Source organism: Panthera tigris, chromosome A1, assembly GCF_018350195.1.
Source record: "Panthera tigris isolate Pti1 chromosome A1, P.tigris_Pti1_mat1.1, whole genome shotgun sequence".
In the NCBI taxonomy this organism is placed as follows: Eukaryota; Metazoa; Chordata; class Mammalia; order Carnivora; family Felidae; genus Panthera; species Panthera tigris.
The window spans coordinates 230,067,469-230,081,509 of NC_056660.1; the positions used below are offsets into that span (position 1 = coordinate 230,067,469).

Consider the following 14,041-nt stretch of genomic DNA (forward strand, 5'->3'; position numbering starts at 1 on the left):
TTATTAGCTGGTTTCCGTATTTTAAATATATTTAAGCGTCTCATTATCTTGTGAAATTAAACAGCAATTAAGCCCCTCCATTCATAATATATAATAAATCTCAAGTTTTTCTTTCAACGCTAATATTAACCTTTTAGTGAAATTAAAATCTAGATTCAGATACAAAACTAGGATTATACAAATGAAGAGGCATAAGCAGTGACCTAAACCTATTTAGCAAGCATAGCCAACATCACAATCAATCAATAAATTATCACACATGGACGGTCATCTTACACTGACATTTTCCCCCACCTCTGTGCAATTAGGTACTTACTGAGTAATAATTTCCATTACTTACTACACTTTCACATCAGCCAAGACATTCTTGAATCAGCAATAGAAATGTGTAATTAAAGGAATACCATTTATATGAAAAACACAAACTTAATCCTGAAGTCAAGATTTTTACATATTCAAATAGATCAAAAAATCAAATTTTAGAAAAAATATCTTAAAATGTCTAGACTGATTTTAAATTCTAAAGAATATCTTATACCTTAACATCTCCAAAATAACTTCTAATTGCATTACTTACTTAAGGGCCCTACTGGATCATGTAATAATATGATTTTCTTTTGACCCTTGAATTCATCCAACTGTGGTTCTCAGAATGAATCAGAAAGCTAATGTCTTAAAGGAATATCCCTTCTAATTAAAAATAAATCAACTCTCGACACCATATGCATAATGAAGAAACAAGTGAAAAGATTTAAATAAATGACTAAACATGTATCCACTACTCCTATCATACACCATCAGTTCTGTAGTAGAAAAACCTACCATGAGGGACCACTCTTTAACCTTCTGGAAGATCACTCTGCGTCCCTGTGGCATCCAGGCCACCAGCACCGTCACTGCCCTTATGGTTAGCCAGCAAACATAGAGACCACAAGCAGCTGTGTAGAGCTCATGAATTTTGGCAGTCCCCGTCCAAAATGACATTAACCAACGGCCAGCAAATACTGAAAACAGAAAGGCTGATAAATGAGATATGTGGCTATCTGTGTAAAGAGAACTATAATCTTGATGTCCTTCTGTTAGTATTTTCAATTATTTCAATCGTTTTAAGTGATAAGTAAAAAGACATCACATTTGGATATGTCAATGTCTTCATTAAAAATAAGTAACAATAAGCCCCCCCCCCACCACACACACACACACTCTAAAGAATGCAATTATTTGATTAAGACACAACTAAAACACAGGAGGAAGTCAGGGGACAAGCTCTCCTGTGACATCTACTCTGCCCGGCCCTGTTGATTACCTACTCTTTCAGAATGAAAACAATTGAGGAGGTTGTTTCCATTGTTTTTACCACCAAATAAAATCATTACCACATAATACGACAAAAGTGGGGAATTTAGTTATTATTTATGCTGTCAATACCTTCAACATTTAGGAACATTACAAGTAAGTCAGATTAACTTTCTTTCAGTTGGTTTGTCCATCAAGACCGAAAACTAAGCTTATTTTAATATGAAATGGGCATAGTAACATTTTAAAGCACAATAATCAAGGAACATATTAATTCTCTTAGAAAAAAGATCCAAATATTAAACAGATTTGAAAAGTGTCTTAACTTAGACAGATTTGAGAAGTGTCTAAATAACTGCCTCACACAAAGAAATTCTGTAACGTACCCATAAAAATCTAACTCAGGCAAGACCATTCCATACGGTAACTTTCTTCACTTGGTTACTTTTCAATAAGGCTAGAAAGAACAGCAAGGCCCAAACGTCTTGCGTATTTTTCTATGGATCAAGTTCTTGTTAATACAGTGTTATTTTTAAATACCTAAAAGGAGCCAGTGGCTGTGCTGAGCATTCTCCATATATTATCTCAATCCTCGTAAGAACCCCTAAGCAGCCACTATTTCCATTTTGAAGATTAAGAACCTGGCCCAACCAAGGTCCCGTGAGGGTGGAGGCTGAATTTGAACTCATGCCTTGACCAATGAACCACAGAGCTCATGCTCTTGACCAATGAAGCACTCTGCCTCCAACTGAACTAAAGCAGCTCAACAACTAAGTCTCACAAGCCACACTGCTGGCATCGACACTTCTCTGCAACCTCACAAAATGGTTTGGATGTGAAGATAAGTTATTGTTAAAGACAAATACACATAAATGTTATGTGAAATAAACACATGTGAATGTTAATTTGAAAAAGATATAAAAATCACTACTGGTAATTCTGTAGAAATGTTTAGTATTTTATATACACACATATGTTTACATACATTGCTATCCCAAGGTTTTTTGTAGTTGCTGTGGTTGTTTATAGTTGGGTGGTTTTTAAAAATCTGATGGCCCGTTTCTATTCTATACTTCACACACTTCTACTTAAGTGTTTCTGAGAGAACAGGGTTAAAATTTTTAGTTTGTACTAAGTTATCATCAGCTGAACTGAAGCTACAGAAAACTAACCCATAGTGAGATTAGATTAACAGGGGAATATTTAGTTAACAATCTTCAGTGAAATTAAAGTACTTTTACTAACAAATTTGGATACTAAAAGGTTTCCTTCCTTTAACTTTTCAGTATTTCTGATAAAGACACGAAAATAGAACATTAAAACCACAAATGTAAAACTGTCCGAAGTTCAAAACCCAACTTTTCTCAGCAATGTATTTACTATGTTGCACCCAGCCGTTAATCAGACTTTGTTGAGAGCTGTGATAGGAGGAGTAGTGAGCTTTCTACGAGCATAGTTCTAAAGGTCAAAGTTTATTATTCAGAAGCAGTTAAAAAAAAAAAAACACCACCTTTATTTTTACCATTTTAAGTTAAATCACAATTCCTACAGATTAGAGAATATTCTCATTATTTTTAAAAACCTCACTCAAAACTAAATTTCCTACTTGTTCCTTGACCTTAGCCCTCATGGAAAAACTCAAGTATTCAATACAAATCAGATTTAGAACATTATAGAAGCAGTGCTATACTTGAGATACTAAGCCAATACACATTTATGTACTTGTAAGAATGAAAAGTATCTTCCACTTAATGATTATTTAAGTGGCTAACATAGATCAGTAAGAATCAGGATTTTCTGGCTTGCTATAAACACTAACTGGGAGGTTGGGGGCAGCAAGCTGTTCCTGAGACTTTGTCACTGGCTCTGGGCTCGACTCCCATTTACTCCTGACCTTTGCAGAGCATGACAAACTACTATATTCATCCACAGCATCTCACTTGTCAGATGAAGAAATGTCGTTTAGCTGAAATTTGAAGATCAGTATTTGTGAACACCAGACAATAAAGGGAACCGGTCTGGCTTCATAAAGGTGCCTAGCAACAAGACGCAGCGGACTGGAAAGATACAGTGAGGGCAAACGTGATCAACGTCGAAAGACTGACTTGAAAAAAATGACCTAAGCCACACAGGTGATTTTTTAAAGACTATGTCCAAGAAAACTGAGTGCCCATATGTAATTTACTTCTAAAAATGAATCAGAAATTATACCTCGATTTTGTCCCCCTCTGTTCTAAGACAAATGACTCCAAGGAGATGGAGAGTCCTAAAGAGATCAATAGCCCATAATCAATCAAAAATAAGGGGCAAACTATTTCAGGTTTATACCTGATGGAAGATACAAAGCATCTTTTCACGTCATTAGCTCATACCTGGTAAAGTAAGGCAGATGAGGCTGGCAATCAGTAAGGTTATACACATGAAGACAATCAACAAAAATATCTGCAAGGCAAAACGTAAGAGGGCATAAGGGATTCAAATGTGCTCAACATATTTTAGGACACCCCTCAATGTGTCCTAATAATCCTCCCAGTAAGAAGAAATGGCTTTTATTCCCAGGTTTCCTTCCATTTCACACAAAAAGATTTTTATTTTAGGTAAATTTACTTCTAATTTCAGCTAAAAGTAAGTGTCTATTTTCAGACAATCAGATACATCAGCAAGTAATAAGGATGTATATTTTGTAATCAGCATAAAGTAAGACACAATCAGCTTACATGTTTCCAAATTAAAACTAAAAACATACCATTTCTTTTACAAGTTTACTTAGGGACTCCTAGGTGGCTCAGTCGGTTAAGTGTCCAACTTTGGCTCAGGTCATGATCTCGCGGTCTGTGGGTTCGAGCCCTGTGTTGCGCTCTGTGCCGACAGCTCAGAGCCTGGAGTCCGTTTCGGATTCTGTGCCTCCCTCTCTCCGTCCCTCCCCCACTTGTGTGTGCACGCTCGTTTTTAAAAGTTTACTTATTTTGAGAAAGACACAGAAAAAGAGTGCCCATATGTGCAGGACAACAAGGTCAGAGGGAGAGAGGCTCCCCAACAGGCCCCACACAGTCAGTGAGCACACAGCCTGACTCAGGGCTCAACCTCCCAAACCGCGAGATTATGACCCGAGCTGAGCTAAAGAGCTGAACATGCAACCGACTGAGCCACCCAGGTGCCCCAACACTCACCTTGTAATCACATTCTCAAAAAACAAGTTCTCGTGAAAAGGAAAGCTTCCTCTCTAACAGTGCTGCCTAATTAGACCTCTCTGTGACCGATGACGGAACCTGCGCTGGCACAAGCGGCCGAGCACACGCAACGTGGGGTCACCAGGCGGTGACGGCCACACTGTATCTACTCTGCGCGTGCTGTTACTAGAAATGCACTTTCCCCTCACCGACAAAACCGTGATGTATTTAAAGTGTACAACGTGATTCGCTGTATGTACACATCGTAAAGGGATTCCTACCAGTGAAGTAATTAACACATCCATCACACCACATCCTCGCGAGTTGTATTTACTTTTAATTAAGTTTAAATGTGAACTGTCACGTGTAGCGGAGGCTCCTGGACAGACATGTGCGCATGAGAAGCGAGCAGGCTGAGAGGAAAGTGGCTGCCCCCGGGGCAGAAGAGGAGCATCCGCTGCTGGCCTTCTCCCTCACCAGGCCCAGAAGGGAGAGCTCTAGAGGGAAGACGGAGAAGCACCACCATAACACTCCAAGAGGAGCCTGTCGGCCTTCGTTGCCTGAGAAACTCCCACCGACTGTCTCTCATCTGGGCCGGAAAGTACCTTTTGCCTAAGAGCCTCATCTCTCACGACTCCCCCATTGCTCACGCTCACCTGCATACACCCCACCCCACCCTCTGTTTTTTTAAATGCTTATTTACTTATTTTGAGAGAGGCAGAGAGAGAGACAGAGAATCCCCAACAGGCTCCATGCCATCAGCGCAGAGCCCGACATGGGGATCGATCTCACAAATCCTGAGATCGTGACCTGAGCTGAAATGAAGGCTCAGACGCTTAACCAACTGAGCTACCCAGGCGCCCCCTCCCCTCCTTTTTTTTTAAGGTAGGCTTCACACCCAGTGCAGAGCCCAACACGGGGCCTGGACTCATGACCCTGAGGTCAAGACCTGAGCAGAGACCAAGAGTCAGACATTTAGGGGCACCTGGGTGGCTCAGTCAGTTGAGCATCCGACTTCAGCTCAGGTCATGATCTCACGGTCTGTGAGTTTGAGCCCCGTGTCGGGCTCTGTGCTGATGGCTCAGAGCCTGGAGCCTGCTTTGGATTCTGTGTCTCCCTCTCTCTCCACCCCTCCCCCACTCTCTCTCTCTCTGTTAAAAATAAACAAACATTAAAAAAAAAACCATTAAAACAAAAATTAAAAAAAAAAAAAAAAAAGTCAGACAGACTCAGACAGACTGAGCCACCCAGGCACCCCCCCCACCACTCCACCCTCTAGATCCACTTAATTCCCTGCAGTTCCAAACTTACCATGTCTAACCTGCCTCGTGTTTTGGCATGTGCCTGGCATGCCCTTCCACTTCCAATTTTATTCTCTGGCTGGCCTAACTTTAGAGACTTAAAAGCATCACCTCCTCCCTGAAGATTCCTGAATGCTTTCTGAAAAAGCGTTTCGTGGAGTAAGGACTGACCAAAAGTGCAACACGTTACTTATCCAGCCAGCGAGGTGAGGACCAAGACCTGACCATCGGATTTAACGAAACAAAAGCCACCGCGACCCTTGTCAGGAACAGTTCTGGTGGGGGCTGGGGGAAAGTTTTGCTGGGACAAGACACTTCCTTAACCAATCTGTTCTTTAGTTTCAACAGATGTAAACATGAGATTACTACTCAATCTTGCCACGTTAGGAAGAATATTAAATAGGGAAAACATTAAAATGCCCATTTCAGCTCTGACACATAATTGAAATATATCAATAATGTTAATTTCTTATTTTCACCAGGGTCTTTAACACTGCTCCTTTCAAACAGCAGAGGGAGCAGCAGCATAGGGAGTCCCAACACTGTGAGCCACTTATGAGATCTGATCAACTTACCTTAGGTTTACACATATCATGTTGCTAACGAGAGAGCTGGGGGCTCTTTTCAGGAGACTGCGAGACAGTTCTGTACAGAGGACTACCTGCTCCTAGCACCAGCCACAGCAGCAAATTTCTCAATAGAAATTGGGAAAAAACTTGACTTCTGGTGAAGTCTTTTTTTAATTTTTTGTATGTTTTTTTATTTTTGAGAGACAGAGAGAGACAGACTGTGAGTGAGGGAGAGGCAGAGAGACAAAGAGGGAGACACAGAATCCAAAGCAGGATCCAGGCACTGAGCTGTCGGCACAGAGCCCGACATGGGGCTCAAACTCATGAGCTGCGAGATCATGACCTGAGCCAAAGTCAGATGCTTAACCAACTGAACCACCCAGGCGCCCCATGTCTAAGTCTTCTAGTACCTACCCTGAGTGGAAAATTTAAAGGCCGGCGATAAGGCTGAAAGCCAACAGGCCCCCCCTGCTGCAGTATGGCTTGGTGGGCTGCATGCAGGCCTTCCCCCACCACGGGAATAGCATTGTTGTTTCGAGCGTGCTGATTATTGTTAACTTGTTGGTTTGCACTGTTCTCGTTTTCTTCCTGGTCTCCCAATAAATAGGAATGCAGATCCCTGTGTAAAAATTACATCAATAAAAATTCTCTCTTCAGATCAGAATAAAACAGCAGACAGGAGACGTACTTTCTTATTATTCCTTAAGGTAGAAAACGTACAAGCAGAATCCATACACAGCACTATTAATCCCCTCATTCTGGCCTAAACGCTGGTACCTGCTTTAAATTAAACTTTTCCAAATTTACTATTCGTGTCCAAAACACCCTGAAAATTCAGTCCAGCGCCTGTGCCTATTGTGGCAGGGAACTCAACGCGCATCCGTGGCGGCAAAAATGAGATGGCGGAGGCTGCAGGGGACACCTGCTCAATCCGATACAAGCCAATGCGTACTTCGCAATAAGACAGCAGAATGCCACACATTCTCTGGAAAAACATTTAAATCACAAAGATTCAACTTTAAGAGGGTAAAAACGTGCGTACGTTCTCTATAAAAGGATGTACAGTAATGAGAAAAATAAGCAAGACGAAGAATTGAACAAAGTAAGTATCCTATGTACCTGCAGATATCACCAAATGGTCTCTTCTTCAAACTCCGATCTCCTGAGTGGGGCACGGAACGTACTTTGTCAGAAAGGTCATCAAGTGCCTACTTACAGCAAGTACCCAGCAGTTACAGTCCACGCTCGCACGAGCCCCTTCAGCCACTGCCGCGTGTGTCCCTGTTCAAGTAACGCCGGCAAGACCACCTGAAGCAGGAGCAGCTCAAGGGACAGTTCACTCACTGGAGCATCACTAGGACAATGACAAACAGCTGTGATTTACAGCGCGACTCTATTTTCCATCGTAACTGCATCATACTAAACATCTGATGGGACGACAGCAAAACTCCTTGACGCTGTCTCTATCACCTCTCCCCCATTCTCCCTTGAATCCTCCAAAACCAGTCCCGACGAGGGTCGCCGGTGACCTCTGTGTTGTTAAATGTGATGGTCAGGTCTGGGTCCCACCTCACTGGCTGTATGGCGTATTACACAACTGGGTACTCCTTGGTCCTCAAAACGCTTTCTCACTGGACGCCCTTCTAGATCTGTTAGCTCAGGGAGCCGAAGACAACGGAGGGCCCCAGGCTCTGTCCTCTCTCACGTGTGCATGCTCTCTGGATGAATGCACACTCGTGTGGCTTAAATTTCTACGTTGCGGTAAATTTCTATGTACCACTCAGACGTCTTCCCTAACTCCTAACTTTGTATCCAAAGTGCGACCTCAACGTCTCCTACAGACATGAGACGTCTTCAGTTGACCATGACCAAATTCCCACTCTTCCCTTCTAATCCTGCTCCTCCACAGCCTTCCTCATCCCAGTAAATGGCAACTCCATCCTTCCAGGTGCTCAGGTCATTGACTGCCTTTATTTCACTCCAACTCAAACAGCCGGAGTCCTGCTGACTGGATCCTAGCAATGCCCTAAATCTCACCACCTCTCATTACCTCCACTGCTACTTCCTTCACCTCAGCACCAAGGTCACTGCGCCATCCTCCCAGCCGGCTTCCCGCTTCTGTCCTGGCCACCTGACCCAGTCTCTTCTCATCACAGCAGCCACGGTGACGCTTCTTAACTAACCTGTATCAGATCACTCTTCTGGTCAAATGTTTCAAGAACTCCCCAAATCGCTCAAGTTGAACCCAAAATGCTTCCAGTGGCTTACGAGACTCTGTAGGATCTGGTTTTGCATGACTTCTCTGACCTCACAGCCAACCACCATGCTTTCCTTCTTCCACCCCAGCCAGACTGGCCTCCCTGCTACTCCTCAAACGGACCCCAATGTCACCGCACTTGCCCACCCCCTGCAAGGACACTCTACCTTCAGGAACCCATATGGCTCATCCCTCAGCAGCTCCGACAGGGCTTTCCTGAGCTGTCACCTCTTCAGGTCCTCATCAGTCACTTCTAAATTACAACCCCATCTTGGCCACTCTCTCTATCCCCTTTCTCTGCTTCATCTTCCAAGCCCCTAGTACTGATGACCCCAGATATACTACATATTCTATTTTGAGGGGTGTCTCCCCCTCACTGAAATGTAAGCTCCACAAGAGCAGAGAATTGTCTTGATTTTGTTTGGTTCACTGTTACATACCTAGTGCACAGAAAAGGACTGGACATACAATGGGCCCTTGTTTTGTTTTGTTTTTTTTTTTAATGGAAGAATGGACTAAATACTGCTATACAGGCCCAAAACTGCTAAACTTCTAAGTGTAACTGACTACCAAAATGGGTCTATCCTAACAATATATATAGCCAAAGCCTAAGCTTCCTGGTTCTCACTATAACCAGACCCAAATTCACAAGGAAGGAATGAGGATTTACTCTAGTTAGGGAAAAATTCAGAGAATCAAATCTTAATTTGGATTTTGAGTAAAGATAACAAAAAGGGTTCCAGCTAAACATGAGGAAGAAGGTCATTCTAAACAGAAAGGAAGACAAGGAATAGCTAGGTGTTTTAGGGAGACCGAGCGGAGGGGAGCATGGTTGGAGAGCAGAATTTGAGTCAGACAATGCAGGGACAGGATGCTGGAAAGTCAACATGAGACTATGCCAAGCCTTGCACATGACCCGGATATTATGATGTAGATTATGGAGGAAGAGGCAGGGTGTTAAGTAAGGATGGGCTATAAATGGAGAACAAGAGGAAAGCCTAAACTAAGGAAGTGGTAAATCAAGCTGGATTAGATAAGAGACCTTTAAAAATAAGACTTAACGATATTTAAAGACTAATTAGAAGTCTGAGGAAGAAATCCAATTTCCCAGCAGCCTTCTGTTTAGGTAACTGAAAGGATGATGCAAGTCAATGAAAAAAGGAAATGGGGGGGGGGGGAATGGCAGAGACTAAGTTTCCAGGTGACTTAGGCTTTTAAATGAAAAAGATTTTCCATCCATAAGCCTTATTTCTTCATTTTAATCTACAATTAAACATATAACTATGGCTACACATTCCTTATGATGTGCTTTTCATACAAAAATGATGGCGGCTAACATGGTGTCATTAAGTACGGTAAACATTTCAATGCTGAACCAAAGCACACTTGATTTGCATAAAAATAAGTCTTTCTTTGGAAAATGCAACTGCTAAACTAATGTTTATACGATCTAAAATGGCAAAACTCAAGTATCAAATGATTTCCGGTATCTGTTAAGAAATGAATGTTTTAAATGTATACACTCTAGGTTATCAACAAAGCTAAACTAGTAAAGCTTCTAAATTTCAAAAACTCACCTATAGAGCATGACATTATATGGAAGAAAATTAGGCAGCAAACTCTTAATTATACGTATAGGAAGCCAAAGCATCAGGAGGACAATGGAGCCAAAGACAATCTGCAGTTAAGAAAAAAGGCAGAACACCACTGTTAACCATTCCTGTGAGAGACAAACAGACTTCTGAACACACCCAGCCAGGATGCAATCCAAGTGTCTATACCCACCCACGGCCCAGAGTGTTCTCACTCCACAGACTATATACTTGGGTCACTTTGTGGAAAGAATGCATTCCTGGGAAGGGTGCTCCTCTCTCTCTCTCTCTCTCTCTCTAGGACACAAAGGCTCAAGGAGGAGCCACAAAGGATAATCACTGCACGGTATGTGAAGAGAGGGTCAGAAACTTACAATGAACGATCAGAATCATCTGCAACTTAATAAACCACATATAAGACGTGACCCATATTAATAGCTACAAAAGTTTCCGGAAGGCACCATATTGCTTTGTAAATTTTATTTTATTTTTAAAAAAAATTTTTTTTTTCAACGTTTTTTTATTTATTTTTGGGACAGAGAGAGACAGAGCACGAACGGGGGAGGGGCAGAGAGAGAGGGAGACACAGAATCGGAAAGAGGCTCCAGGTTCCAAGCTGTCAGCCCAGAGCCTGACGCGGGGCTCGAATTCACGGACCGCGAGATTGTGACCTGGCTGAAGTCGGACGCTTAACCGACTGCGCCACCCAGGCGCCCCTGTAAATTTTATTTTAAAAAAACTTAGCTTTAACTAGGTAATTTCTTCTTCCAGGTGGGACAGAAACTTCAAGATACTTCTGTTTAGAGTTTTTTGAATTTAAAAACTATTAATGAATCTCCATTGCTCCAATGCAAATGAAGTGTAATTCAAAAGCCATAATTTGGCAACCAATTATACTACTAAAGAACTAGGGAATGTTGTTTTTAGTAAACATTTTAATTACTTTATCAAAACAACCAACAGAACAGCTGTTTGACAACTAACTTCCACCAACTTAAACATAAATAACTCAACGTATCCACTCTAACCAGCCCCTGACTGCACCCCCCGCCGCCAAAAAACCCCCACAAAACAATACAAAAGGGTAGCACACTTTACTCAAAAAACAATAAAAAGGTATGCTTACCACTGACAAAATAAATCTTCGGAGATGCCTATAAATGGGCAAATGGATCATTTCTTGTACTGGATTAAAATCTGGATCATTCAAATTCCTTAGAAACCATAAGACACCAGGTCGAAGTACCTGCAAATATATTTTAAATGCTATGAATACTCACCAATGTCTTCAGACTCTGTAGATGAGCTAAAATATCAACAGAAAAGTAAGCTTTTAAAACTTAATAAAATGGGTCCCAGAAAATTCACATGGCTTTCCTATGAAAAGAAGTTCCTAAATCAGAATCTATATGAAATAAACTATTTTGCTGGATGTCCATTTAATCATTCAATGAAAAAAAAAATGTAGAATTTGTCAAGAAACCTAAATCTCCAAAATAAAAAATAAGTTGTTTTTTGTTGTTGTTGTTGTTTTCAAACACTGTCACTATAGGAGCACCTGGGTGGCTCAGTCAGTTGAGAATCCAACTTCAGCTCGGGTCATGATCTCACAGTTCGTGAGTTCGAGCCCTGCACCGGGCTCTCTGCTGTCGGCGTGCAGCCCACTTGGGATCCTCTGTCCTCTCCCTCTCTGCACCTCCCCTGCTCGCTCGCTCACTCTCTCGCTCCCAAAAATAAATTAAAAACATTAAAATGAATAAAATGAAAATAGAAAAATAAAGGAACTGTCACTATATTGTGTCATCCAGTGAAAGAATTATGTTGCAATTTATAAATGTTTTAATACAAGATCTGATTTCAGCCTCACACTCCGGAGAGGAGCTAGAAACTCTCAGCATTTTCATTTTACTGTCTACATCCTTTTTCCGTTTCTCAGTGGAAATCATCAACCCAAGAGGCCGTGGGTGGTGGGGCAATGGGCGAGGCTAGGTAGTGGTCTCAAGTGGTCCAAATTCACGGAGTTAGCACGTGTAAAGCATTTCCACTGCCCAAACTCTATTTCTCCAACCTCCAAATGAGGGGGTATCTGACCTCTAAGGTTTCATCTGACACCCCAATTCTAGGATTGTGCACCACAAAAACCACCCCACTGAGAAGATGAAAAATTTCAATGTGAAACAGTTTATCACTTAACAGTGTAATTAAGAGGTTCTATACAGTTTTGAATAGATTAAGTTAGTCTCAATCACTTGCTTCAAAGAAAGAATACAAGTTTTATTTGCAAGTAGAATTTACCGAACTTACACTATATGATTCAGGAGAACATTTTGACCTCAGCCCCCCTCCTTAATGCCTCAATTTCCCAAAACACAATGTACGCCAGGATAGCATTAGGCCATTCACACTGGATCAGTCGGCCTCCTCCGGCGGCCCTGTGCATCTCCATCACCACTCTCACTGCTGTAAGCGGACTTGTCAGATGCCTCTCCTCCTTCCCAGGATATAAAATCGGAAAGAGCGGGAATCGTGTCTCTGTTTCTCACTATTACCTCAGCAGTCAGCACCGCGTCTGGCGCAGAGGGACTATGCGGTAACATGTGAGGGACTAATGCACAGCAGCAAGTACGCTTGTCAAAATTACTCACTTTTACACTGCCCACCGCATCAGAATGATTGCACATGACGTATACTAATCAAATACTGGCCCTACTTTCACTCTCTTCAAATCGGGAAAGACCGTATTCTAAAAACGGGACTAGTGAAGGTACTCATCGGCAAGTGAACTGCAGTCATAAACGACCCTCACTGTGATTCCGTATTTAATGTACTTGATTACAAACTTTACATCGTGATCCTGCAAAACCTCTGGGTATTTCCAGCACTATATTTCCTTGAACGAAGTCCAAGTCAGACTCACATCACATAAAATTTCAAGAATTTGTAGGAGAGGATGGCTACAAAAGACACCAAGTAAAACAAGTAGTTTTATCCTCGATCTACTCATCTTTCAAACTCGTTAACTATACGCAGAAATATTAAAATTTATCAGTTTTTGAGACAAATGACTGAAAACGGTTTAAAGACATAAAGCCAAATTCCTCTATCAGCTATTCCTTCTTAGACTAAAATCCTTGAGAAAATGAGTCAGGACACGTGGTTAAAACAAAGTCCTTTCCTTAAAGGGACAGTGCTGGCGTCTCCCTGAGAACTTACCTCTCTTAGCAACAGAATGAAGGAGGCAAAGTAGAACACGTACACCATCCCCACCAGCCAGTGCAGAAACATGGTAGTACCTGGCGCCGACTGAAAGCTCAGCTCTCGGTCTTTCAAGGTAGCATCAAACATTTCCTAAATCAAAGCGGAACAAGTGAGAGATCTGTACCACTCACATTTGCCAAATTAACATCTCCATCTTCCAGGAAGTGAATATATCACTACGTGTATGGGTTAGGATGTTCTAGGACTACAGCTCTTTAAATGTCATTTCATGGTATGACAGAAATATAACTGATATAAAACAGGATCCTATTTCAAAGATAGATAATGACCCTTGAAGGTTTTAAATATTAGAAGGAAGACTGATAAACCAATTGGCGAATAAGAATTTCACTAATGCGGGGGCGCCTGGGTGGCTCAGTCAGTCAGCTGAGCGTCCGACTCTTGGTTTCAGCTCAGGTCATGATCTTGTGGTTTTATAGGTTCAAACCCTGTGTCGGGCTCTGCACGGACAGTGCAGAGGCTGCTTGGGATTCTTGCTCTCCCTCTCTCTGTCCCTCCCCCACTCATACTGTCTCTGTCTCTCTCAAAAAAAAAAAAAACAAACAAAAAACAAAAAACAAAACAAACACACTTTACT

General features: G+C 41.8%; 1 protein-coding gene across 2 annotated transcripts in view; it reads right to left on the reverse strand.

Moving 5' to 3' along the window:
* The window catches only part of MARCHF6 (membrane associated ring-CH-type finger 6), a 75,575-nt gene that overhangs the window by 17,551 nt on the left and 43,983 nt on the right, over positions 1 to 14,041 (reverse strand). For both annotated transcript variants that reach the window (XM_042997573.1, XM_042997571.1), the window contains exons 15-21: positions 13,399 to 13,533; positions 11,312 to 11,431; positions 10,171 to 10,271; positions 7,553 to 7,690; positions 6,751 to 6,955; positions 3,669 to 3,738; positions 823 to 1,004 (exon numbers count right to left, since the gene is read on the reverse strand). In XM_042997573.1, the coding sequence (XP_042853507.1) occupies positions 823 to 1,004; positions 3,669 to 3,738; positions 6,751 to 6,955; positions 7,553 to 7,690; positions 10,171 to 10,271; positions 11,312 to 11,431; positions 13,399 to 13,533 (951 nt within the window). The remainder of the gene's footprint in view (positions 1 to 822; positions 1,005 to 3,668; positions 3,739 to 6,750; positions 6,956 to 7,552; positions 7,691 to 10,170; positions 10,272 to 11,311; positions 11,432 to 13,398; positions 13,534 to 14,041) is intronic.